This window comes from Nyctibius grandis, chromosome 16, assembly GCF_013368605.1.
Source record: "Nyctibius grandis isolate bNycGra1 chromosome 16, bNycGra1.pri, whole genome shotgun sequence".
Taxonomy (NCBI): domain Eukaryota; kingdom Metazoa; phylum Chordata; class Aves; order Nyctibiiformes; family Nyctibiidae; genus Nyctibius; species Nyctibius grandis.
In genome coordinates, this window is record NC_090673.1 from 4,511,780 (window position 1) to 4,538,615 (window position 26,836).

General features: G+C 44.4%; 3 protein-coding genes across 15 annotated transcripts in view; 2 read left to right on the forward strand and 1 right to left on the reverse strand.

Annotated features, from left to right (window-relative positions):
* The window catches only part of AK8 (adenylate kinase 8), a 68,218-nt gene extending 65,747 nt beyond the window's left edge, over positions 1-2,471 (forward strand). Inside the window, exon 13 of the mRNA XM_068414023.1 lies at positions 2,027-2,471. Coding sequence (XP_068270124.1) covers positions 2,027-2,273 — 247 coding nt within the window. The 3' untranslated portion in view covers positions 2,274-2,471. The remainder of the gene's footprint in view (positions 1-2,026) is intronic.
* Positions 2,472-5,335: 2,864 nt separating this feature from the next.
* On the reverse strand, positions 5,336-18,908 carry GTF3C4 (general transcription factor IIIC subunit 4). 10 transcript variants are annotated; one of them, XR_011049333.1, is made up of 7 exons: positions 18,563-18,908; positions 15,721-17,544; positions 13,939-14,069; positions 12,920-13,008; positions 10,773-11,224; positions 8,330-8,410; positions 5,336-5,447 (listed from the first exon to the last, which is right to left on the reverse strand). XR_011049333.1 is itself a non-coding variant. In XM_068413652.1 (6 exons), exons 1-6 carry the CDS (start codon positions 18,890-18,892, stop codon positions 11,160-11,162), a joined length of 2,100 nt encoding a protein of 699 aa, XP_068269753.1. In that variant the 5' UTR covers positions 18,893-18,908; the 3' UTR covers positions 8,445-11,159. The 10 variants fall into 10 exon arrangements, 5 of the variants coding, with proteins under 5 accessions (XP_068269753.1, XP_068269752.1, XP_068269749.1 ...); XR_011049332.1 differs by lacking the exon at positions 5,336-5,447 and having other exon boundaries at positions 5,866-8,410; XM_068413652.1 differs by lacking the exons at positions 5,336-5,447; positions 8,330-8,410 and having other exon boundaries at positions 8,445-11,224; positions 15,721-16,676; positions 17,016-17,544.
* Positions 18,909-19,044: 136 nt separating this feature from the next.
* DDX31 (DEAD-box helicase 31) overlaps positions 19,045-26,836 on the forward strand; it is a 46,864-nt gene continuing 39,072 nt past the window's right edge. Inside the window, exons 1-8 of one of the 4 annotated variants that reach the window (XR_011049337.1) lie at positions 19,045-19,253; positions 20,724-20,977; positions 21,173-21,248; positions 21,728-21,771; positions 22,221-22,291; positions 22,690-22,754; positions 23,600-23,644; positions 25,196-25,237. Coding sequence is in view for 3 of the 4 variants with exons in the window: in XM_068413656.1 (XP_068269757.1) it covers positions 19,179-19,253; positions 20,724-20,977; positions 21,173-21,248; positions 21,728-21,771; positions 22,221-22,291; positions 22,690-22,754; positions 23,600-23,644; positions 25,196-25,237 (672 nt within the window). In the remaining variant the exon portion in view is untranslated. The remainder of the gene's footprint in view (positions 19,254-20,723; positions 20,978-21,172; positions 21,249-21,727; positions 21,772-22,220; positions 22,292-22,689; positions 22,755-23,599; positions 23,645-25,195; positions 25,238-26,836) is intronic. The other 3 variants (XM_068413656.1, XM_068413653.1, XM_068413655.1) reach the window with 3 other exon arrangements.

The following is a 26,836-nucleotide window of genomic DNA, read 5'->3' on the forward strand; positions in this document are numbered from 1 at the left end:
CCTCCCTGCTGCAGCAAGCTCCTGTTCTCAGAATAGGGCATTTTAAAATCTTGGAGCCTGAAATCTACAGTAGCAAGTAGCTCAGGTCTAACATTTTAATGGTAACTAAATTGATTGGTAAAATAATGCTGGAAGATGTCTGAATCCTAGCCTAAATGCAGATGGTTTTCAGACGATCCCATGGGAATATTGAAGGCTTCTCAGCTGGGGAAAATGGAAAACTTGCTACATTTTACTTCCCCCAGCTCCTGTGATGGTTCTGTCTGCTGCAAGATATTAATATATTTCCTGCTCAGTAGAGCAAACTCATTTGAGTCACTGAGTCACTGTAAGATTGGGTTCTCAAATGCAGCAGTTCATCTCACTGGCAGTCACATCACCTTGTTCCACCAGTGACCTTCAGGTTTACTGTCTTCTGCACCCTTGTTTTTTGGGGAACAAGTAACGATGAAATATCTTCCTAAATACCTGCTGGAATTGGTATGGATTTGCAGCTTCACTTGTGCTCTGTTTTTGTGATTCCCCACACTTAAATTTTAAACCACTGTTTTACTTTTCTAATGGTTAAATGCATCCTACTGAATCAAAGACAAACACTGAACCCTCAATGATTAAGGCCATAAATACTGGATTTGTCCCAAAGTGATACATGATTATTCAGACATCTCACTCGAGGTGCAACATTAACTTGTGCCAGCAGCAGAGATTTGCTGTAACTGTTCTTTTTGTTTTAGTAATAAGTGATGCCGTTGTTCAGAAGAAATGAACAGTATGAAGCAAATCATTCACACCTCTTTGCATTTCTTATCATTAGGATTAGCCTGTTCAGTATCTGCTCCAGTTAACACGCTTCCTTCTTCCAAACTCTGGGTTTTATTCCTTCCAAATTCATCGTGAATTGAATTGGTTTAGAGGCTGTATCTAATCCTCAGCATTATGTTAAACCTGCACCGCTGGCTACAGTGCAGTGAAGAGGGTGGCCTTCAGCTGTGCTCAAAATAATCCTAACGTGGAATGAACTCTGTGTCCACCTCACCGTACCAGCTGGAGCTGTAATGCAGTTCTGTGCAGAGACACAGAGACTCTGCTTCTCCCCTCGGTTTTGCATCTACCCCAATGATTTCAGAAAATTTGGCTGCACAGGCAGAGGGATAAACTGGTTTTGTGTGAGGGCACAGGAGACATTTACTCAAAAGTAGAATTACTGCAGCAGAAAATTTAAATACATGTTTGCAAAAGAGCTTTTAGCGATTGTTGGGAGCCTTTGGCAATGCAGAAACATTGTCAGAATTCTTTTTGGTGTCAGCTGTCTGGGCAGACTGAGCGGGACTGCGGCACTGCTACAAAACTGGTAATGAAAATCCTCTGCCTTGCTGAAGCCTGCTGCCCAGCTGAGTGAACCTGCGACTGTGAATTCAGGGAAGCCAAATTCTGGCTTTTTGGAAATTGGAAATAACCAAAACCTACCTCAGAGTGAATTAACCTCTTTTTATCTTGAGCTACTATAAAAAGATGTCAGCAATTATATTCTACCTGGTATCTGCCCAGAAACAGAGACCGAGGTAGAGTATTTGTGTCTTAAATTCCTCCAGTGATCTTTAGCAATAACAGTATTAACCCTACTTGTAGTGGCTTATCAGGAGGAAGCATTACCTGCCTTTCAAGCTCGAGCTTCTGGTGATTTGGGACTGGATCTGGAACAGATCTGGAAATGCTTCTGAACCTGGAGCACTGGGCATGTAATGGGGGTTTCTCCACGCCTTGTGTAAAGTATGTAAACACTAGCAGCACTCTCTCTGTGTCATCTCAAGAGAAACTCTTGGCTTTTGAGTATCCTGGATTCTTGAGAGCAGGAATGACAGATTACTTGCCCTGAAATTTCCAATCATTGTTTTAAAACCCCAACCTAGGGTAGAAAGGGGCACTTCCAAGGAACTGTGATAGGCAAAACCATGGAGTATCTTAAGAAATGGCTGTTGTGACCTCAGCTTGAGCTGAAGCAGTGGCATTTTTATCTCATCTCCAGATACCACACTACGTTCAGGCCAGCACCCACACCGAAGATCCAAGCCCGTCTCAGGCAGAACCCTAGAGACACGGAAGAAAATATTGAGGAGCGTGTGGAAGCCTATTACAGGAACATCAAGGAAGTGGAGGATTTTTACGAAAATGCCTTTTTTGTCAACGCTGACCAAGACCCTCATGTTGTCTTTGAGTTCATAGAAAGCTGTATCATTAAGCCCCTTCCATGCAAAAAAATCAAACGCTTATAATTAATAAGGATGATTTGTGGAACAGTTAATTTTAAACTTTCCCCTGTAATGTTTGCAGTCCAGTCACTGAATGGCAGGTTATCACAAGTGAAGAGGAAGTCAGCCAAGCTGTGTTACATTTCAAGTTCACCAAGGCCGAGTGAAGTACAGAGAGTAAGAAATCGTGCTTTAAGGGAAATTTTTTCAGCTTTTGTTTTATGATCCGAGGTATGAAGCACTGTGGCTAGGGAAGTTACTGTGTTTAATTCAAATAGAATTCTGACTCTGTGATTCAGTGAATAGTGGTTTTGTCTTAACTATGTAATACCCATGAAGCCAATTTGGAATATTAAAGCTATTAGATGTGTTTGTGTCTTAATTCAGCCAGTGGTTTCCACCAAAACTACACAGGCACTACCTGTCTGCCTCACTGTCACACTCCGCTGCGAGCAAACACAAAAGCAAATAGAAAAACGAAGCTTGCAGCACTGCAGTGCACTTTCCCCAAAGACAACTGCAGTGTTTTGAGGCCAGGGTGCAGAGGTTTTCACTCCCTTGTTAACTCAGATTGCTTAAAAACTTCTGACAAAACAGTCGCTCTGCAGAGGCACTGGCTGTCCCCGTCATCCTGTTCTGCAGCCCAACCCCATGGCCAGGCAGAAAGACTCAGAACAGCTGAAAAAACTTCCCAGGTTCATCACATTCAGAACCCAATTAAGGACATAATGAGCTGCAGGAGCAGATAGGTTACTAAATCCTGTTTTCCTCAGTGAGCAAAGCTTTCAGCCTCTCCCCCACCGCTGTCCCTGCTCACTGCAGGCTCCACCTGCGGCTGCCCTGGCTGGGCTGTGGCTGGGCAGGTTGGTACCCAGTTTCTTTTGCTCTGGCTGGATCTGGCTGCAGGAAATACTCAGGTAAGTCTTCCTTAACTGGAAAATCCTTGCTGAAAAGCACAGCACTGTTAGCTAGCTCAGGCTCTGGCTGTGGAGATGCACATCCTTAATGCTTCTGAGAAAGGGGCGTGATTTGTTGTTGTGATTCAGAGGAGCACTGAGTTTGATGCCTTTATTATGTCTCCCTTTATTTCTCTGGGTATGAGTGTGAATTCCCCCTGACTAGGGGATGGGGAGGAGCTTCAGCTTTGTCCTGGAACCCTCTGTGTCTGGGAAGACGCAGAGGCACATGTCCTCTCCTTTCAGAGGGGCCAGGCCTCCAGGAGCCTTTTGCTTTTAGATGACTTCTCTGATCCTCTTGCTGTAACTAAGTTTGGGTCTTTGTTGCTGTCTTTGATCGTGCGTGTCTAGGTCTATCTGGAGTGCTGTAGGGGTGTACATGCCAGATTTCCTCCTCATGTCTGTAAATTCAGGTGGGAAGACCCTGGTTATCTAGATGGCTACAGGGATATTGTATTATTTTGGGAGAGTTTGTCAGAAGTTTCAATACCTTTGGGGGGGTCGGTGAATGGGAATTAAACTTTCCAGCCTTGAGGGCAGCTTTAAAAATATCGGAATAAATATCTTTGAAATCTAAGAAAGCCAAATTCTCTGGCACCGGCAATGCGAGCTGAGTCCTCTGTGCCTCTTGTGCTGAGAAATTCTGGCTCATAGCGCCAGGCTGAGGCAGAGGCTGCTCCCACAGCAAGGGCCCAGCCACAGACCCTCGTGTAAAGCTGGGCAAGGGCATTTGTAACAGTCCTACCTGTTACAAACGTGCTCTTTGCTAACCTACTTGGGCAGCTGTTTTTTATGCTATTGCTATAAAGATATGCTGTAGCATTCGTGCATAATTGGGAGCCCTTCTATTAATAATACATGGAAGCTCATCTTGCTAATATCACCTTCATCTGAGTGTTCCTACTAAATATTTTGATAGATGCAATGGATAGAGAGTGTATTTAAATACTGTTTGTACTGCAGCTAGGGTACAAAAGGGACAGTGCATCTTTAATTAGACAGGTACATCTGCTTAATTAATTTAGCTGTAAAGCCCTTTTTCCTCTTCATTCTTTCATCTATATGCGGACGCTATATTAGTTCCGCTCCGCTGGTTCCATAGAAACTGAGAAAAAGAGCTCGTCTCATTGAGATGCGCTTGGCATGTCTGGGTACGGAGTCTCAGGTCAATGGTCAACCCCCAAGGGTTTGCAGCAGGCCTGAAGTGCAGAACGTAGGGGTTAGCAGAACATGCTAATACTCATGTAGAACTCTCCCTCAGAAACAACTAAAACAATTGACATTCATTTAATTACTGTAAACGAAACAGCCCCTGCATCACTTTGCATAGTAAAGCCTGTTAATACCAAAAAGGTTCAGTGGGTGGAAGGAGGAATTGGGCTTTTTATAATTGGAATGCAACACTTGGAAACCAATTTGGTAACGATGCTTGATTTTATTAGCATCTTATTCTGGCAAAACAAATGTTAGGCAATGAGAAAAACAAGGTAAAGGGGAGGTGGTAAGAACGCAGCAGGGACCAGACGTTACTTATTGCACAGCCTGCCCAGTTCTGCAATGGGCATCTTACATCACTCTGTGTTCCAAAGGCACTTTGCAGAGGGGGCTGCTTGGAGGGTGTGCTGTACCCTATCTATTATGCTGTTAATTATGTAGTTCAGCAGCAAGATAAGTGTGTCCAACTATTCCACAAACTTTCGTGTCTGCCTGCTCCAAACAGATCCTTCAGAGCACTATGGTGGGAGGATGCTTGAGCCCCGCCAGTCAGGAGACCCCGTCCTCCAGCAACACTTCTGCAGGGCCCCCCTGTAGCTCTTGAAAGATGTCCCCTGCTGCCTCCTTTGGTTTCTCACCTTTCCCGTTAAGGCTTGGGTGATGATGCCAGCACAAACCTTTAATGTAGCTGGTTTTGCCACCATCTGTTCGTGAGGTGATGGAGGAAGGGCCAGCGAGGCGTTTGTAGGGGTCCCTAAGGTTTGTCTTAGAGTAAAGGCAGGCTTGGCAGGTTCCTGCGCCTCAGCTCTGCTTCCCAAGGGGCAGCTGGAGCCGAGTTGATCTTAAGTAGGAGCAAACTGTGGTTGTGACCCAGTAACTGCCCGTCAGTGTCGCAGTTGCCAAAACTGAACCTGAAAGGTGGCTCTTGCCTTGTCACAGGGGCTGCATCCAGAGAATTGTCCGTGTCCCCCCACAGGCAGGCTCTCCTGGGTTATTCTCCTCTTTCTGCAACAAGAATTGTTTGATTCTATGGAAGGAAAGAAAAGGTGATGTCAGGCCCCTCTCATCACAGAAAGTTGGTTCTGTAGTAGAATTGTTTTCTGGAGCTGGAGTGCTGCCACACGGCAGTTCGGGAGGCCGGGAAAAGGGAGGTTGAACCTGTGCTGGCGAGGAGAAGGGAAGGGTTGTGTGGCTGAAGGGCACTGTCAGACCCCAGGTCCTCTGCCAGGCTTTACCACCGGTGCTCTGTGACAGTAGCCACAGCCAGATTCTTATTATTAAGTTTTCCTTTTGTTTTGTAAGTGTGAAGTCTCATGCTGAAGGCCTGAGTGCTTAACTACGCTGCTCGTTCTTGACACCCCGTGTCCCTCACAGGAATTCAGTCCCTTAAGATACAGACATTCCAAACAAGTACTTTATTTATTTAGAATAAAAAAGGAGCAGGATTACAATGCTACTGTCGCAGTATACAAAACATTCATCCAGGTTTGCTTCACGACAGAACGTGCCATATACACAGCACCAATATTCACAGCAGCTTTGTCAGACCCTCCCATGAACCAAGTCTCAAAGGACAAATCCAGAAACTGAGGAGTAAAACTCATCTTTGCTTTTCGTTCAGCCTGGTGACCGCCTGGCTGGCCAGCTACAACACTCGCACCCCAGAACAGAATTAAAGTAGCATGAAGAGATCAGCTAGATTAGTGGAGCAATTAGATTAAACTCTCCTCTGAATGTTCCAGTTGGAAGGCTCTTGGCTTTTCCCTTGTCAGGGCTGCCCTCCTCGTTTCACGTTAAATAAGAATGCTGCAGGGCTGGCACAGCCGGGACAGTCCTGGGACAAAGTGGCTCCAAACGGTCCCATTTGGGTTGATTCAGCCACAGCCTAGGACAGCACAGGGAGTTACTCCGCTTTCTGACCCGAACTATAGTGTCGTTAACCCTAGTAAGTGCCCTCTGTATGGGCCACATTGCAACAGTGGAAACAATCATCCCGGGGCAGCTGTGGCTCTCCTGGGGTCACTGCCTGGATCAGGACAGGTCTTTCGAGTGAACAGTGCTAAAAACTGAGTTAGCATTAAAAAATAGTGACAGAGTAAGAATATTCCAACTGACACCAAAGGTCTGGGAACATCTCCAGTGTAAAGTATGAGTTAGAACCGAGTACAGCCAAAGGTTAGCACAGAGATTTAAGTGAGAGTGTGTAGACACATCCCTCCTCCGTTACAAGTGAAAACAGAAGCTCTGTGGGCGTTGCTGTACACACACTGACTGCTACAAGTTGTGAAAAACTATCCGGGACTGAGACTTCCAAGAGAAGGCTCGACTCCACCTTGGTGAGATTCCTGCACCTTCGATGGGCAGGACAGGACTCCCGATGAGCAGAGCCAAGCTCACGTTGTCCTTGTTTACCCACGTGGAGGGAGAAAAGCAGCTTTCCAGCCTGGTATTTACCCACGGAGCTGTGAACTAGCAGGTGTCTCCACACAGACACTTGTACCAGTTCTGGTTAAAGAATAGACCCTGCCCACTTTGATGTATGTCTGGAGTATAACCAGTGTAACTTGTGTGTTTACAGGCCTGATACAGAAAGCTTCAGAACAGAATACAAGGTGGGGGATGAGGACAGACGTAGTATTGGTAACTCCTGCGAGCATTTCACCTTTATTTACTGAGAAACCATAAACACCTTCTTCCAGCTAATTTAGATGCTTACTATAAGTCTGACTTTTGCCATGACTACCAACACTTTGGGGCTATGACTGCTATTGCCCTTACTTCCAGCTGCAAAAATATGACCTAGTGCTCTGCAGTAACAAATCTTGATGTTTATTATATTAAGTATTAGACTGCTACTAACTACACACTTATTAGGTGACTGCCAGTAAGAATTCAATAAACAGCATGAACTAGGTTATGTGGTGGTCTCACTGACTCACCCAGCTCCCCTCATGAAAAGGCAGGCTGGAGAGAACGACAAGGTACCCACCTCTCCCTGCAGCCACCGTCCTGCCCCCGTGCAGATAACCTATGGGCAGACACATCTAACTGGCCTTGCACATCTGCCTCATGCGCGAAGTTTGGACGTTCTCAAAAGAGCAACAGCTTCAGTGCTTGACCCCGACCTGCTCCGCGGTGAGGGCTCGGAGGAGCGGGGACAGGCTCTGCTCCTCGTTCTTTCTCTGGTGCCATACCTGTAGGTGGCAACTGAGACTCCAGCAGTTGTGCCTGCAAGGCTGTCCACTGCTTCACTCTCTGGGTACAGCACACAGGAAGGGCTCTGTATTTCAGAACTTAAACTTGTACAAACAAGTCTCCTGTAAATGTTAGTTGAGGGCATAACAGCACCAGTGTGATTTGACAGTCTTTAACTAGGACTATGTTTGCATTCAGTTCTCTTCTGTCAAGAAACCCTTAATGAGGATAGAGTAAGTGGTGTTATGCTGCCCATAATCATTGATGATACATTAGCCAGTGGAAAACCTGGTAAGTTTAAGAAAATCGGGGAAGTATTTGTTGCCTGCATTAGCAGCCATAATATTTCTTCTCTAGAAACACTCAATAGGATTAAAGGGATGGGGGAATGCACGAAAGGAACGGATGACTGAATGATGAAGTCCCCAACCCACAGCTGGATTAAAGTAAAAGGCAGCAATGAGTTCCACTGCCACCAATTCCAGAGCAGGAGGTGTAGTTTGGAGACCCAACACAGAGTCCTTGTCACCCCAGACTTTCACCTTAGTTCAAACAATGACATCCAGCACCAAGGCACTAGGAAGCCGTACAGCCCAGAGCTGTTCTGCTTATCCATGGAACCTGGATTAGCCAGATTTCTTCATCCCAGTGGAGAGAGAAACTCTTGTTATCAGCAGGAGCAGCAAATCTTAAATGCTACCCAAAGCTACTTACCAAGGACAATGACAAGCTTCAGACACAGGACACAGCATCTCTGGCTATTAATTCTCACATGTAAGAGCAAGTACCACAACCCTTTAAAAAAAAAAAAAAAAAAAAGCAGCACTGCATCAAGAACTGCTCAGTGTCTCTGCTGGGGTGTTATTTGTCCTCTGGAGATGAGGCACCATACACAGCCACGGTGTTTACCACCAAATGGCAAAGCAGTTGAGGAGAGCCTTCAACTATTCCCTTGGCTGAGGTATCTTGCGAAACTCAACCCAGGGAAATGCAAGGTAACTGCTAAAAGTAATCACCAGGAATTAATCTAATGATATGCAGAACCTTTCGGTCAGCCAGACTTCCACATTTCAGCAGATCAGGATGTTATTATGGTTTCTAAGCCAATATCAAATAAATGTTCTTTGACTTGCTTTGAAAGCACTTACACGTGGTTCTGCAGGGCTCTCTCACCTTTTCCATGGTCAGGTGAATTTCTGAATTGGAACACTGCTCAATGATGAACTGGTCAGGACTGCCTGGACAGGGACCTGCAGCTTCCACTTAAAATGTTTTCTCTACCACCATGAATAAACCTGTGCAGCTCATACTGGAAATTGATATTCTGTTCCCCCCAAACCCCATCAACCCTGGGAAGAAGACAAATGCTGTCCCAGATGCAGTACCTGGCCCCAAACTACGCACACCTTAGGTATCAGGGTTACTCTCTGTTTTACTAGATGCCATCACTATCTACATTTTCTTTCCCTGCAGACACACTGAAGTAATTTCAATTTCAATGCACAGCAATAAAAAACTAAACATTTCTTTAATGCAATTATGGTATCACTTCCAAGGATATTTACAGACAAGGCTAATTATTTTCCAGACGAATGTGCTGCTGCTGTTCTAGGCTACTATAGTAATATTATTCTCAGTCAAAGCACTGTCATGCTTAATGCATGAAACACTGACCAGTAAGGCCAGCTGACTTGTTTTAATGTTAGCTGAAAAAACATTGCTCCTACTAAAGGTGAAGGAACAGTAGGAAAATGTGCATAGTCATTGAACCAAGGGAACTTAAGCACCAATCCACACGTGCGTTGTTGGACACTGATACTGTCAGGACAATTCCTTGATTTCTCAAATAGCGGTAGAAGACTTCACACACAACTAGAAGTGTCATGAGCCACAAACAGGGCAACACAGCTGAGCGTCCAGATTGGTACTCTGAAGAATGTAGCTACAAAAACTTTGGATTATTTGACGGCATGGATTTAAGTTAACAAGACAAACTGTACCAAAGAACCATACACGGTTTGGAGGTATTATTCCTCTAACACTGCATAGGAAGTTGCGAAGGATTCTCCTGCTCCCCACAGGAACTAGATGCCAAAGATGAGGGTGGTGAGACACTGGCCCAGGTTGCCCAGAGCAGCTCTGGCTGCCCCCTCCCTGGCAGTGTTTAAGGCCAGGTTGGATGGGGCTTGGAGCAACCTGGTCTGGTGGAAGGTGTCCCTGCCCGTGGCAGGGGGTTGGAACTAGATGATATTTAAGGTCCCTTCCAACCCAAACCATTCTATGATGTTTTTTTCTGATAAGACCACTAGAAGGCAGAATAAATTCCTGGGCTCAGCCATGCTACATCATTGGTGTACTTACGAATCTCTTGATGAGAAAGTCAGGGTTATACAAGAACAGCTCCACCAGACTCCGTGACCACCAGTGGAAACTTTACCTATAACATGTTAGCTATCGTGGTGGTTGGGTTTGGGGTGTTTTGTCTGGTGGTGTTTTGGTTTTTGTCTGGTGGAGTTTTGTTTTGTTTTGTTTTTTTTTTACTGCAGTATTATGAAGAGAAACTGTCAGCTGGGAGGGATTACTTGTGGGTCAAACTTCTATAAAACTCAATTGCTGTATGAGGGAGACTCTCAATTCAATTGAAAATAAGGTAAACTGGTAACGTTTTTGAGAACTGAGTTAGTTACACTGGAAATGATGATTCCTGTTAGTAGAGGGTTAAGTGAAACAAAAGGCATATACATTGGCAAAAGCAAGGAAGTGGTCAGAACTTAGTTCAGGAAAATAAAGTGGGGCAAGAGACTTAGGAGCATTGGAAATTATATATAGATATATTAGTGTTCAATCTAATTGCTATTAGTTTAGTAATTATTACATTTAAAAATTATTCTTATTGATACACATCTGACCCAGGCAGCCCCTGTTACCCTTCTGACTGCAATACTGCTGTAACAGGTAAGAGGCAGTTTTTCTTTTAGACTTCAAGTGAAACTAATATAATGGCCAATTTCTCTCATATGGCTGTAACTGGCACATGCTTCACTCCGCAAGAAATTAGAACCACAAATTATTTTGATAGTTTAATATTCTGCAGCAAGTGCCCGTGCTTGTTAAAAGGCAAACGAGAGCACTACAAGCTGAAGCCTTCTCTACCCACCAAGACTATTCAAGAGGCAGCTCTGCTGCTCCTGTCCTAGCTTTTGGGAATCGCACAGTTGTCGGGCAGAAGGGACAGTTCACACTGCCTGCTTAAGACTTCAGTTCCTTTTCTGTAAAAGGAAGCATGTCCAGCTGCTGATGCTTCAACGGGGTGCATTTCCAAACGGCTTTATGAACTCGCTCTTCACGGTGTACTCCTGTTTCTGGAGCATGGAACAGGCTCTGGATTTAAGGAGTTTTTAGAACCTCCAATGTTCTATTTACAGGGCCATGGACAATGTCTTCCCCCTCTAGTAAAGTCTGTATTCCTGTGCTCTATATCCTTTGAGACTGAAGGAGGCTTCTTCAGTACAGAAAATACTTTCAATCTTTACATAGCTTTTCTCTAGAACACAGGAGAATCGCAGAACGTGCAGGGTCCGTGCAATAACCTCTTGATCCATTCAGGATCTGCAAATGAGAAAACAAGTTGTTTAAAGCTGAAGGTAGAGATGAACACAGGAATGATGCCCGAGATGGACAAACTAAACAGTAATGCTGAAACAGTTTGTATAGATTCACCATGCAGGATTAACTGAGACTTCAGAGCAATCCAACCCCATTTCTGTCTTGAAATTTCAAGTAATGCCAGTTTAAATCCTGGTTCAGTAGGGGACAAAATTATGGTGAAACAGTCCATGCTCTATTATTACATACTCATCTAAATAGCTATATAGGAAAAAAAATTTAAAGGATCACCATGCCACAAATGTAGTGTCCTCATTGGCCACCAGTGTGCCCAGGTGGCCGAGAAGGCCAAAAGCATCCTGGCTTGTATCAGAAATAGTGTGGCCACAGGACTAGGGAAGTGATCGTCCCCATGTCCTTGGCACTGGTGAGGCCACACCTCGAATACTGTGCTCAGTTCTGGGCTCCACTACAAGACAGACATTGAGGTGCTGGAGAGAGTCCGGAGAAGGGCAACGAAGCTGGTGAAGGGTCTGGAGCACAAGTCTTATGAGGAGCAGCTGAGGGACCTGGGGGTGTTTAGTCTGGAGAACAGAAGGCTCAGGGGAGACCTTATTGCTGTCTACAACTACCTGAAAGGAGGCTGTAGCGAGGTGGGTGTTAGTATCTTCACCCAGGTAACAAGTGATAGGACACGAGGAAACGGCCAGGGTAGGTTTAGATTGGGTATCAGGAAAAATTTCTTCACTGAAAGGGCTGTCAAGCACTGGAAGAGGCTGCCCAGGGAAGTGGTGGAGTCACCATCCCTGGAGGGATTTAAAAGGGGTGTAGATGAGGTCCTGAGGGATCTGACTTAGTGGTGGCCTTGGCAGTGTTAGGTTAATGGCTGGACTCGATGATCTTAAAGGCCCTTTCCAACCAAAATGATTCTATAATATTCTTAACTGAAATTAGATCCTTCACATAATGCAGTCCTTGGTTCCTGTTCCTTTGCCCCTCTCCAATATAAGGAAATTAAGTTTACAGACTCTCTCTACAGAGGTTTATGTTCTGTAGTTGATCCTTAGTGCTGACTGGAATACCCACATATCATGGGGAGAGGAAAAGTACCACCTACACTTTAAGACAAACTGTTTGAGTACTCCATGATTTTTTTTAAGCGTACCAGTTGGGAAGAAAACAATCTTCTTGCACAGCTTGTCCTTCCTCAAACTCTGAAAATGCAGAGCCAGACAGCTGACTGGCCCCCACAGCCTGCCATTATTGTCTCTGAATGATGTACTTAAGGCAGGTCTGGGACCTAAGCCAGCAAGGTGCCAGCTAGTTCTTAACCTGTGCTGGATCAATACAGGTTGCACTGAAATAGAATGTCAAAGACCCTCAGCTCTTGCAGAACTGGATGCTAATATATTCAACTTGAATATAAACTAACTGTTGTAGCACTCCAGCACAGATTATGTTTTTACCGAGCTCTCATGAAAATGTAGTATTTATGAATTAATTTCTGGAGTCACTATTTTGTAATTAACATATGCCACTAACGCATGGACAACAACGGGACACTGTGAAATGCAGAGTACTAGTACTTCACCTGGTAACTGCCTAAAAGAGAGAAGTCAGTGAAAGTAATTCAAGTCATTTTGCAGATAAAACTTAAGAATAAATGATCCTGCCTTTTTGGCCACAGGAACAGTTTACCTTCTGGGGTTGGATGCCGTGCAATGCTGTCGTGAAGCAAACACCTCCTGTACACCAAACTCTGACAGGCTTGGTAGGTTAGAAAGCACCTGTGAAAGGACAAGTAGTTTTATCAAGAGGCTTGGGGTTTTATTGGTCTGTTTTGTGACCTGCTGCTATGCCCTGACTGGAGGTTGGGTTCTGTTCTCAGTAGACCTTGCTTCCTGAGAGCAAGGGCAGTAATGAGCCACATTAAACATGAAAATTAATAATTTATTAATTCAAGTAAATGAAACGTCACAAATGTACCCAATTACATATGGTCACAAAAATGAAAAAGGCCAAAGATCAATATACCATTGAAAAAAAGTTTCATCATTGGCCATAAAATTTTAGGATACAGTAGAAGAGGTGCAAAGCTGGAGGGTTACTGCGCAGGGGAAGAACCACAGTGTCTTTAAGCCAATGACTATTTAGCCAAACTAGCACACAATATCTGTTAGGCAAAGGGTTTTGTTTGTGACAGACTACTGACTTGCCAAGTCTCCAGGGACGATCACCATGTACCCCATATATTGACGTTGGAAGATTTCCTTTTCTAGATGTTCCAGAACTTGTCTGACTTCTCAGTGTGGCTGTTTCCAATCATTTTTTGTTAAATTACTTTGTTTTCAAATGCTGAAGTAGCTAGAACAAACCCTCCTTCATGTGCTGTTCCAAAGGATGACTTGTGCTTGATTTTTTCCCTTGCCTACTTTCTCCCTGCGCCCATCCTCCCCCTGCTTGAAAAAAAAAAAAAAAGGTAGACAATCAAAAGTAGCTTATTTTAAAAGTGTACTGATAAGAGAACCAAATCCAACCTACAATGCCCTCTCTCTCTCATGGAAGAGGACAGATTACAGCCAGCAAAAATTGCTATTAACTGCAGCATGGATCATGCGCTTCCTGACTTTTTACTCCAACACTAAGTGGTTTAGGTAGCTATTTAAGTATGTTTAAATTATCCAGAGGAGGGCAAAAACTCTGTAAGAACCAATTACCTGAGCCAAATATGTCCATTGGAGCAGACTGCCTGTTTGCGATCAGCGAATGGCAGGATCTCTTTACACAAGATGCAGTGCTCTGGGAAAGTCTGTTTGTTCATTTTCTTTAAGATATGCCCAATCAGCACCTGGGAACACACAGCAGTCAGCATAATTTACAGCAAGACAGCTGCCTACTGAAAGGTGGAAATGTCTCTCAGGGTATTGTGATTTCAGGATATGATACAGGATGCAAAGATCTATGCTCTTCACTGAATTAAAGAAATGTAAGCATAAGAAATATAACACATTGATATGTATTTATTTATTCTCATTTTATTGTCACCTCCTAAAGATTTCTGTCCCCCAGTAAAGGGACACAGAACTTAAGAGCAACAGTGTTATGTTAAGCTACTTGCAAATTTAAAAAGTACTGAAGAAATTGGCATCATACCACTTTTGAGGATGCCACTGACCATTATAGCAAAGCTTTCACGGTCCCATGTCTATCAAAATGGACATGCTAGAAAAAAATCCTGTCCAGAAATTATCTGCATCCATGTCTTCAGCAGTCATCTTAAAGTACACACAATATTTACAGTAGAACATTTATGTGATCAAATTTGTCTTTGACATTTCAACAGATATAAACCACATCCCAAGGACCTTTAAAATGTGACAGCAAACGGAACAGATAAAATCCAATTTGGAAGTCAACTTTTAATCACTATAAAAAGAAGAATCTCATTTACAAGATAAGAAAAGCATTCAATTCATGGTAATTGGATGCTAGAAAAACACAGCAGTTCTGCCAGAATACTCTCCTAGTGAATTACTGATGGCCACACTGTGTGGCCTGCTCGCTTGTAAGTCCAGCAGAGAGACCACCACACTGCATCAGTAATGGAAATGTGCCTCCTTCCTCTGTCCTTCTGGATGCAATGGAAAAGTTGATTTTTTAGAGTTCAAGTGATTTAAGGACTTAGGTACTGAAAAGAATTGTTCTCTGCTCGTACAAAGAGGTACAGAGACATCTGAGACATTCTTGTCATCCAGTCTTAAGAGCCGGGAGGCAAGTTTGGGAAGAGTTCCTATTACGGTCAAGCATTTGGTTTATGCTTATTTATTGTAGTTCAACAAATGCAAGTGTGCCTGAAGGTTCAGGCCATGTATGTTATAACAAAGACATTCAGTCAGCTTGGTTAAAGCCCTGCATAAAGTTCTGAATCACTGGATTTAACTCATAAAACACAATCACTTTCTGAACCTCTGTAACTGATCCTTCCACTGAAGGCTCATCAAGCAACGACAAGACCTGATGTACCACCTGAACAGTCACAGTACTTCCAATTATAAATACTTTAAGAATGATACTGCAGCTCTTAAAATCAGAGCTGCAGACGTAGCTGACCAGAGGAAATACCTCCTAAGTTTAGTTTTGTAGAGATGATAGATTAAATAAGCCTAGCCATGAAAACAAACATCCCTCTCAATCAGTACATGTTCTAAACCCACCAACAGCAGGAGAATACCCATGGTCCTCTCCCTTGTTCTGCAAAAACTCAGGCATGCTTATTCTTTATTGCACCTGATCCAAATTTCAACATCTGTATTTACATTCCCTCCTACTCCATAATTTCAAGGAAGGACAACTGCATGCTCTATAAAGCTGACTGGCAAGGATGACGTGATTACAGTTCTCTTTCCCACCCCAAAGCTGTATTTTCATTTAAGGATATGGAGGGGGGAGAAAGAAGTAACTTGTAACACCAAATCCCCAGAGCATAGAGGTGCACTTACTCGTGCTGTTCTGTCATCATAGCCAGCATCGGACATTAAGAAGTCACAGACTCCTCTGGTGGGAATACTGGTGTTTTCTGTAATCCATGTATGTAGATAAACTTCTCCCAACACCCGTTTCATGTGTTCTCGTGTCAAATGCATTTCTACTGCCTCAATTTGTGCCTGTATTTCAAGAAGCTTTTCTTCTATTGGCTCGCAGCCTCCTATGTCACTTGACCGAGGAAGAGAATCATCTGCAGTGTCATCTATGTCCATACCTTTGCCCATGTCACACAGGCTCTGCTTGCTGGCTTGTTTAGAAGTTCCTTCCTCTTGATCATCTTCAGTGCTGCCCATCCCAGGGGAATCCGATATCAAGATTTTTGCATCCTCGTGTGAAGGTCTCCTCCACACGACCTCTGAGGGAGCTTTCTGCATTGACTGGTACAAAATCCTCAGGAGAAACAGCTTAAACCGCCAGAAGTAAGTAGAACCACAGTTCTCGATCTTTTTATCCAATGCTTCCTGTAAGAATTGAGGAATATGTTTATCCTTCAAAATTTTCCAGCGTACAAGATCCGTCAAGTCCACCTGCCGGAAAAGGTTCTGAACAGAAGATTCCAAGAGCTGTGCGGCTGCCTCCTCAAAAGTCTTAAGGGTGACAAACTGAACTTGGTAGTTTTTGTTAACCGGGTGCAGACCGTTGGTCATGCCCTCTGTCGTAATAACTGCTAAGTACGCGCCGCAGGGGCTAACAGCTATTCCGTGAGTCCTGACAGAGCCAAACACTTCTGAGAGCTTTATCAGCTGGTGCTCAATTTTTAAAGCAATGTCTGTGAATATAGGAATCAGCTGCCTTACCTTCCCATCGCTGGAGCATGTGTACACCGTGCCGTTCTGCTTGTCTGCTGTCATGGATACAATTGGCAAAGAATGAAGCCCTGTCACGTGGGAATTGTGGACATTCAGACCTGCTTTGGATATCAACAGGAGACACCAAAACACGTAAGGTCCTCTTGCAGCCACCACTAAGCTACAACTACATTTCTGGTAGGGGTGGTAAAGAGGAATACATTTGATACTATGCACTGGTAACTGGTCCCGTTCTTGCCATAAGACTACAGGTTGTCTCAGTGTAAAGTAGCCTTTGACTGCTTTTAGATTGACAGGAAGGATCTTAACCGGTCCAAAAGCACTCCCTACAATAAGTCCACTCATCTTTCGGTTGTTATGTTCATACTCCCACCAAGACAATACACTTGGGGAATTTATTCCGGAGTCTATAGTATTGCAAGAAGTAATTGATTCCTTACCCAGAAATGGAAGCTGAAATTGCCAAACCGCAATGTTACCGTTCTCAAAGAGTACTGCTAAGAGCACGCTACCGACATCCCAGCATTCGTTATTGTGCTTAATATGCTGAGTGGTGCAGATGCCCGACCACTCCATGCGCACTGGAGTCTGCATGCTGTGCCGGCGCTGAAATTCCAAGAAGTCTCCTAGTTCTCCCCTGGGAGTGTCAGCCTTAGAAAGTTTGTAACTGGCTTCGTACAAACGCTCCCCATAGATTTCCGTCAGGTCCACCAGCTGCACCCACTGTAGTCTGTTGAGGTTTGCGTGGATGGTCAATCGATTGTCCATGGTTAGAGCTGCAAGCAGGCACCTCCCGTTCGCGTCACAGCCCAGCGGTGACCAGCTGGAATACTTGAATCCTCGCATGGGCGGCAGCGACTTCCCCTCGGGATTGAAAACTCGATCTAGCATAAAAGTTTGACTAACCGTTGGATCCGCTGAACTTGCAAACTTTCCCTTACATTCTGCTACCTCCTTTTTTGGACCAACCTAAAAGATAACAAAAAGAACTTTTAAAACAATGGTGGAACCTTTTTTAGGAAGACTTTCCTGGAATTAATTCCCACTTGAAATAGAGCATCCCCTACACTACATTGTTCCAATGGTTAATTCACATCACTCTTGAAGACTTAAGCTTCATTGTTGGCCTGAATTTGTAGTTTTAACTCTCAGCTATTGAATCTTTGTCTGCTGAATCAATGAACCTGTCTGCATACTCGTCAAGCGTGTACTTAAAGGTACTTGGCATAACGTTCAAACTGTAAAGCACTCAATATTTCAACTCAACTTATTCCATATTCTCAGCATTGTTTTGGAAAAAAAAAATTCAGATCTACAACAACAGAATTATTAAGATACTCACCCAGACTTGCCACCCCTCTGTGCTAAGGAGTGAAAAAGTCACATGGCCCCCTGAAGCCCAAAACAGTCCCTGCTGCAAAAATCTTCCAGCTTAGGTAGCAAACCAAGATTTCTGCTTAAAATTTTACTGAAGTAATTGTCAGCAAAGTACTGGAGCTCAAGTGATTCTCAGAAAAACAGCTAAACTTTAGAATCCCTGAAATCTACTTGATACTGGACCATGCTGCACCCTGACATTACTGGGCTGTATATAGAATCAGAATCGTTTTAGTTGGAAAGGACCTTTTAAGATTATCGAGTCCAACCATTAACCCAGCACTCCCCAGCCCACCACTAACCCATGTCCCTCAGCACCACATCTACACGGCTTTTAAACACCTCCAGGGATGGGGACTCCACCACTGCCCTGGGCAGCCTGCTCCAGTGCTTGACAACCCTTTTGGCCTTCCCCCCGCCCGCCCCGTACTTTTTAAATACATCAACGCACAAAGATCTGCCTGCGCTGCAGCAAGCTGTGTGCGGGGCAGGAGCAGCCCGGGGGGAGGCGACCCCGGCCCCCCCCCCAGCCACCGCGCGGGGGGACACAGCGTGGCGGCCCCTCCCGGGCCCTGCGGAGGGGGAGGCGGCCGGTGCCGGGGCGGCTCACCTTGAGGAGGCAGGCGGCTGAGGGCGCGGGCACGGCCGTGCGGTGGATGACCATCTCCTGCCCGCCGCTGTGGATGTCGCTGACCTGCTCCAGGACGGCGATGCTGCGGGCCGTGCTCACCGACACCCGGTGATCCTCCGACCAGGCCAGCGGCTCCACCCCGCTGACGCCGTGCTGCAGCCGCACCGCCGGCTCCCGCCGCACCGCCGTCAGCCGGAACCCCGCGCTCGGCGCCGCCACCGCCTCCTCGATCAGCGAATCGAGCCCCAGCGGCGGCTCCTCCTCCCCCGCCGACAGCGTGGGGCTGCCCCCGTGCTCCGCCGCCGCCATCTTACCGCCGCCTCACGGGCCGCTCGGGCCGCAGCGCGCATGCGCCGCCGACGCCGAAGCCCCCGGCCGCCCCGGTTGGGGCTGCCCCGCCGCCGCCTGCGCCGTCCCGCGGGCAGGAGGGGCGGGCGGCGCCGCGCCGAGCCCCTGCGGCGGGGTGGCTGCGGCCGGGGGTGCCGGGCTGAGCGGCCGTTCCCATGGGGGGCCTCCCCGCCCGCCTCCTCTCCGCCCTCGCGGGCTGGGCCCGGCCCGAGGGGCGGCCCCGGGGCCCTGCGGGAGGCGGCGGGCCATGGCGGCGGGCGGGACGCTGCTGCTCAACCTCAGCTCGGCGCCGCGGGGCCGCGGGCCCGGCGCCCCCAGCCGGGTAGGTGCGGCCGGGAGGAGGCTGGCGGCCCGGCCCGAGCCAGCCCTCTGCCCCGTCTCTCTGCCGGGACCCGGGGTGCCGCCGCGGGCTGGAGCCGCGGCTCTCGCCCTGACTGGACCTTGGCGGGGGGGCACCGGCTGGGGGCTGGCCCGGGGGAGCCGTAGTGAGCGGGGCGGGGGGAGTCAGCGCCTAAAAAGTTATTAAATGGAGCCTTTGGCTTATTCCCTCCGAGACGGGGCACAGGGGCTCGGCAGGGAGACGGGCCCGGCAGCCGTGGGTGGTGGTGGAGGATCGCTCTGCGCTTCCTGGCTTGGGGGCTGGCTGCTGGGGCTGCGGGTAGCGCTCTTAGAGGCCTCTGCCCCGGGTAGAGATGCCTTGAAGTGCTGCCAGAGAGGGGGAGTCTGTACTTTAGAGTAAACTTCTAATTGTAGGAGTGCTGTGAGCTGCAGGAATAGGTGCTTGCTTAAGTTTGAGGAAAGGAGAACAAGAATGGGTTAAATAGACGTTTTAAATTTTAAAGTTAATTGTTACAGTGATTATGGGTTGTTTCAATTATTATTCTTAATTTTTAAGTCGTTCTTAAAATACTGTGCAAAGTATGTGAGAGTTAAGTGTTTGCTAGGATTTACCCTGATTGTATTAGTACTTTGAGGTAGGGCACCACCACCATCCGTTTTCTGATACTGAATGTTGGTGGAAGGAGGTTGGTTTTTGGTTCGTTGCCAAAAATGTGAAGAAACAAGTGAAAAAAGTAATTAAGCTTGAAAACAATGTGGTTCCTAGGAGGACAAAAAAAATCAGTGTGCACCTAGGAATGGGGAAGAGAGAGAAAAAAGTGGGGCAAGCTTGTGCTGGCACTTCACATGTTTCAGGAGTTTTGCAATCATATCAGCAAAACCAAGTTAATTGAAAAAGGGCTGGGGGCCGTTGAAGAGCTTTGTGGACCAAAGGAAGTTAGATTTAATTTTCTTCTTCTGTTGCTGGAGGGATATGGGGAGAGCAAAAGTTTTCCTTAAGATGATTGGAAAATCAGTAAAATAAACCGATTGTTGCAGAAGAAGAAATAAAGAGCTCAGAAATGCTGAAAGTTGGCAGAAGCGTAAGTTGGAGTGAAGTACAGCCCATCCCTCCTGCCCACAGAAAGAAGGAAGCCTAGAGGGATGGTTTTAATATAATCAGGAGATGTGTTCTGCTCTGTTAGTGGAGAAGCTAGATGAAATCCTTTAGAGATGAGCACTATATATGACTTCATATTTCTCTTTGCATTTCAGTAGTGTTCAGAGGTCTCAGGCATGGTGGTGAATCAGAGTAGGAACTACTAAATCAAACTTCATTTCTTTAGTCATGGGGTAGGGGATTCCAAAAATAAGGGATCTATCTGTGGGCTGATATTTGTGTTCAGCATGATACCATGTTAATTCTCAGTCATTAATGACTTCTTGCTGTCTGGTTTGTTTGTTAACATTAAAGCAGTCTAGCACTCTGAAAAGAAAGCTCCCGTCACCACATGGAAACCCACCTTTGAAACGTAAACGTAAGCCATCGATAAACACCTTCAAGAAATGTGCCACAGAAGCTGACATCAGGGAGAAGGGAAGTTCATCACAAAAACGTCGTCCTAAGAAGCAGTTGACTGACAACCAAAATGAAAGCCAGAGAAGCAAACCTTTCATTAAGACATCCAGCCTGTTTAGAAACAACCCTGATATCCCAGAAATTCACAGGTATTTTAGACAAATGGGAGGAAAAAAAAACCCTTTCAATGCCTTGAAATTCATTGTCTTGAATTCTTGCCCTTGCATGGGCAGAGCAGTTACTTGTTATGTGTAGTTTCATTGCTGTTTAGGTAGAATACTACTGTACAATTTTTAACCACACCTTGTGCTTTGTTTTGGTTTGGTTTGTTTCCCCTAACTCAGAAAAGCAGTGCAGCAGGTGCAAGAAAATGTTTTCACTACAGAATCTTTTAGCCAGTTGGACCTCCATCCACATCTGGTGAGTGACAGGAAGGCTGTGTGCCTTGAAACATGCTTTTTTGGGGTGGGGAGCAGGTTAAAGAGCTGAGAGATGCACCTTTATTCATGGTGACTTGGACAGATTCGCCAGTACTTTGCCTGATTTTGTTGTAGTCTCTTATCTCAGTGCGCTGGCCAGTGACCTGACCCGTCCTCAAACACACTGTCCCATCACCCTTCACTGTTTGCAGTTGTAATACCAAAAAAACACAGAAAACTATCTGTGAGTGAGGTATTTTAACAACCCTGATATTTCATGATGTACCAGCAATGGTGTAATTCTGATTAACTAAGAAGTATTTTGAGGACATGGGAACTTTTACATCCAGTTGCCCTGGACCAGTAATGTAAAGAATAAGCATCATTCTTCTGTTTTTTACTCTATCTTGTACTACAAAAAGTAACAAAAGGAACAGTTTGACAATGAAACCTGTTTACTGCTCTTTATTATCTCTCTAGATCTCCACAATAAACACTGTCCTAAAGATAAGTAGCATGACCAGGTAAGGAAAGTCATATAAAAACTTTGCGCTTCACTACTCTTTAAAGCAAATCATCTATGATTGTTTCATTACATGTAATTGGTTTGTGAAGATGACAGTACCTGTTAAGGTGTCCTATTTGCCGTAGGGTTTGTTGCTTTCAAAATTTGAAATGAGAAATAACTTGTAAGTGACACAGCAAGTCATTTGTCACAGGTGAAGGTGGAACCTTGGAGTCCTGCCTTCTAATTTGGTACTTGAATCTTAAACCCATCTTTTTTCAGTTTGTCACACCTGATGCCTGTCTAGTGGCTTTCCTTAGAAATCACCTCTACTGATGTAGCTACACAGCAGAGATGAATGTGTGGAATTTGGGATAAACAGTTTTGAAACAGTCACTGTATGTTAAAACTTTAGGATTCTATCCTATGTTGCATTCGTGTTTCCTAACCTGTTTTGTTTGTATGCAGTGTTCAGAAGCAAACAATTCCTGTGCTCCTGCAAGGCAAAGATGCTCTAGTGAGATCTCAGACTGGTTCAGGTCAGTATTTAATTGTCAGTCTCTTTCCTTAGGGCGTATTAAACTGGATCCCAAATACAGAACCAAAACCTCATGTTCCCAGTACAGCTCATGAAAGTGACAGGCTGGGAAGCCTGGTGTGGGCCTGCCGTGACACAGACAGATTTCATTTCGTTGGGTGGGTGGGGATATTTATTTAGTGGGATACCACCACCTCTCTTTTTTTTTATTTTAACCCTTTGGTGAATTGCCTGTCAATCTTCCATTCTGGAAACTTTCTACTTTAATTAAAACTTTTCCAGACTCTGACCTCAGTTTAAGAATGGTAGGAAGAATGGTACTTTAGTATGATGGAGTGCTGCAATTGACACATTGTTTTTTTTTATGGAAACTGTTCCAATTTTCTCCCTTCTAAAAAGGTAAAACTCTTGCCTATGGGATTCCACTTGTACAGTCTTTGCAAGGAATGAAATCCAAAATACAGGTAGGTGCAACTGAATTAAATATATTTGCTTTTGATATTATGAGTAATAAAAATATATCCAGCTCTTGTAGTCATCACTGTCTCTTCTTGGTACAAAGGTCAAGCAGTCTCTCTTCCCCTTTATTTGTGCACATGGCTTGTGTGATCCTCCTGTACTGATGAGATACAGGTGATACAAGAACAATATTACACGTTCCCTTTTACTTCATGCAGTAGGCTGAATTGTAAATAGGCTAAATTGTCAAGTTTGGAGAGGGTAGAGTGCAGAAGAGGCAATGATCTGGAAGCTGGGAGAACTGAAAACAAAGGTTACTGCCCTGTCTTTAGGAGTAATAAGTTTCTAATCTTTGACATGGAGTGAGATTTGATAATTGCTCCCAATTTGGAATATCTGGTTGACCAGAAAATGCTGCTGCAGATCTGCCATCTCTTGTGCGTTTTGCTTGGAAAGAGATCATCCTTATGGGTTGAAATGTTCCCAGTCCATCCTTCATTGTTACTTTCTGCAGCTACTACATACAGATTGTTGCTGTGCATCAAACATGAGAGTATTTCTGCAACTCAGAAATACAAGAGTGAAACAATATGTGTATGGAATAAAATGTTGGGTGTGACTATGAGCAGGTTTCCAAGCACAGGAAGGAGAAGGCAATGCAGTATTGATATTTGAAAGACTGTTGATATTTTTTAAAAGCTGGTGGGGGGAATACCCCAAACTGTTGTGTACAAACTTGTACTAAAACCCTTCAGAATTCACTTTGGCAGCTAATAAGTTAGGCGTGGAAGTAGTCTGTGAATCAGTGCTACATTCTTCTTAGTGGACCTCTTGTCTTTTGTGTTTGCAGCGCAGTGATGGGCCTTATGCACTCATATTAGTCCCAACAAGAGAGGTAGGTGGCCTTTCTTCTTCCTGATTCTGTCTGAATCTGAGTGTGTGAACACTGATTTTTAGTGTGTAGGAGTGGGTCCGTCCAGGGACTGTCTTAGGAAACGTTGTCTGTCCTTTTGCTCAGATCTTACCCTCACAGAAAGGGTGTTTGCTCTCTGGGTGCATGTTGTCATTTTTGTTCAGTGCCGTACCAAAGTAAGAAAGAAGGAATCTCTAAGTTTTCCTGATGCAGCGGCAAATAATTGTGAAGACTGGAGAAACTCTAGTTCAGTGCGCGGGAGGGAGAAGCTTGCTTAGCTCACACAGGGGGACTAAGTAAAACTGATGAAATCAGCTTTGCAAATGTGTAGGTTTATACAGATGTTTCATTTTTAAAGCCCTTTTTTCAAATCCGTAAGTGAATGCTGAAGATGAGACATCTGAGAGTTGGTTTCTCCACTGAACTCTCTTTGATTTATATTATTTGCAATTGCAAATGCAATTTTAGAGGAGTGTATCAACCTTTTTTTTTTTTTTTTGGTATGTCAAATGATAACTTGCATGTGGAGAATTGATTGCAAGTATCTAGTTTAGGGCACAATGTTTTATGCAACCTGCAGTGCAATATCTCAGCTCAGTTCCGTGAAAGGAGGAAGCTCTGAAGCTATTTAAATTTTTACAGCAGCAAACTCATTGCCTCTCTTGGATGCTGTATGAATACTAAGCATGTAGGAAATTGTTTGTAAGCTTGTTTAAAGGGCTGCCATTGAGAGTACTTAGGAAGATAATTTGTAATTACAGTTGATACTACTTTTACTTTGTCATGAAAGCAATGGCCTTTCTTGAGAGCTTGACAAGCATGTGTAGTCAGAACATCTAAAATAGTTTTAGTCCCATAACTGAGCCCTGCTCACATACTTATTCCATGGATGAGTCAGGGTGGCACCAGTGCCTTTCTCTGTTGTCTTCATTGCCACGGCAGAAATGGCTGTCAGCACGTGAAACCCAACAGCTAAATGCTTCCTACTGACCAGATGTTTAGGTTTGCAAGCTTTGTACGTATGATTTCTGTTTTACTGACTGGAAAACAGAGAGGTAGAAAGATCCCAGTGGTATGATCACTCTGTGGGTCAAGTAAGGGAATAATGCGGACTGCCCTGACTGCCAGGAGATAACTAACCTCTGGACTGCATTTCCTTTTCATAGTGGTTTTCTTCCAGAAATTGTGCTGGTTTCCCTTTTACTCTTCCAGTGGGGCAAAATCTGTGGCTTCAGCTTGTTTTCTCCCTGAGGCATTCACAAAAGCCACCAAAAGTCTGTGTTGTCCTGAGAGCTGGCTTGTGGAGCTAAACCAGTAGAGAGGTTTTTGAACAGGTCCAAATGTGATAAAAGAAGGATTATGGAAGAGAATAAAATAATACACAGCTTCTAAAAGAAAAGTTAAGGACATATTTAGAATTATTATAATATACATAACTAGATTATGTTGCATTTTGAGCCAGAGGGGCTAGTAGTCCATTTTTGTAGTCCAGGGACTTTTTCAGAGCTCACTTTCTTTTGTTGATTTCCATAGCTTGCGCTCCAGAGTTTTGATACAATGCAGAAACTACTTAAGGTAAGAATTCAATGCTCTGTATTTTTATTCCTTCAGCCTCTTGCTGTAAGATGCTAAACAACTTCAGTTCGTGTGAATTCAGCTGGATGTTTAAGGAAATCCAGCATCTGGGAAGATAAAGATAAATCTGCTTGTCTTTAAGTGCATTTAAGTGTGATTTCCCTGTGGCATGTTTTAAACTATTAAATAAACAACTAAGTGATTAATTATGGCACCTTAGTTGCACATTTCCATAAACAAGCATAGTTGATTTTCACAACATGTTGTTTTTAGAAGTACCTACCATTGTTTCACTCTGAGTTATGAATAGAAACTCTCACAATGACAAGTACTGTTGTACTGAAACTAATACTAGGCAGATGGGTTTCAGATGGGATTAGAACTTGGTGAACTGCTTTGCCAGTTGAATGGCTGGAGAAATTAGAAGGCTTTTAAAATCATTAAATGGTAGTGCTTTCCTTTTAATTGAGGCAGAGTATCTTACCATGAGGCTAGAAGGTATCTAAATCATTTATCTGACCCATAGTCCCATTCCCTCTTTTGTTTTTCCTTTGAAATGATAAGGCACTTTCCAAGTCATTTTTTAGTGCTGGAATTACCAACTAAGATTTTGTTGTGTCATGCTGAAGTTTAAAGTAATTCAGTCTTCTTCCATAGTAATTAGAAGTTATTATGAGTGGACTTTTGATGTTCTTCAAAGGATGTACTCTGGATTGACGCCCCTTAAATTTTTCTTTGTTACATATAATGTCTAGTAACCATCAAGTCCAGTGTAAACTGTCATAGTGACCCAAAGCAGAAGATTTAGATCGTGGTCAGGCTGTACAACTGGAGGGTGTAATATGGTTGTGTAATTACTGAGAGAGAAAAAGGCTAGTTGAGCTACTCCTGATGCAATTACTCTAATGCCAGCTGCTGAGTTTATATTGTATGGATCTTGCTTAGACATCTTCCTTATTTAAACCTTAAAAAACAACTCTTTTCGTAGAAACTGTTTTGTTGGAGCATTTCTGGCAAGCAGTGACCCATGCAAACTTAAGCCTATTTACCAGTCACACATTTGTGCAATCCTTACAAGCTGTGCTCTGCTTCTGTCCTGCATTTCCTCTCGAGTGAGGCAATGGCAGTACTGTGCTTTGATTATCTCCCCTGTAAATATTGGGCAATATTGGATTCAGTGTAAGGTTGGACCTCATTAAAGTAAGTGGCAAAAACTCCTGCCAGTATCAATGAGACTGACATTTAATATTCACAGACATGGTGACTGTGTGCATGTAGGTCTGTGTATGTGTACATAAACTTTATAGGTCTTGTGTTTTTCTTAAATTTTCCTTGACCAGAGGAAGATATTGCTTAAAGGCAAGATGAAGAAACAGCATTGTAGCTTGTCTTTGAACATTTAGGCTACATGGGGAGAAGGAGAAGAATTATTGTTACGTGATTGGAAGTGGTGCAAAAATGATTGCATTTCTATCTTCCTAGACGATGTGGGAAGCAAGTTACGTGGCTAGAACTAAAGGTGCCATTGATACGTAACTGTGGGTGAGAGAGTGCACGTAGACTGTGTCTGTTAGATCAAATCGGATGCACTCTGCTGTC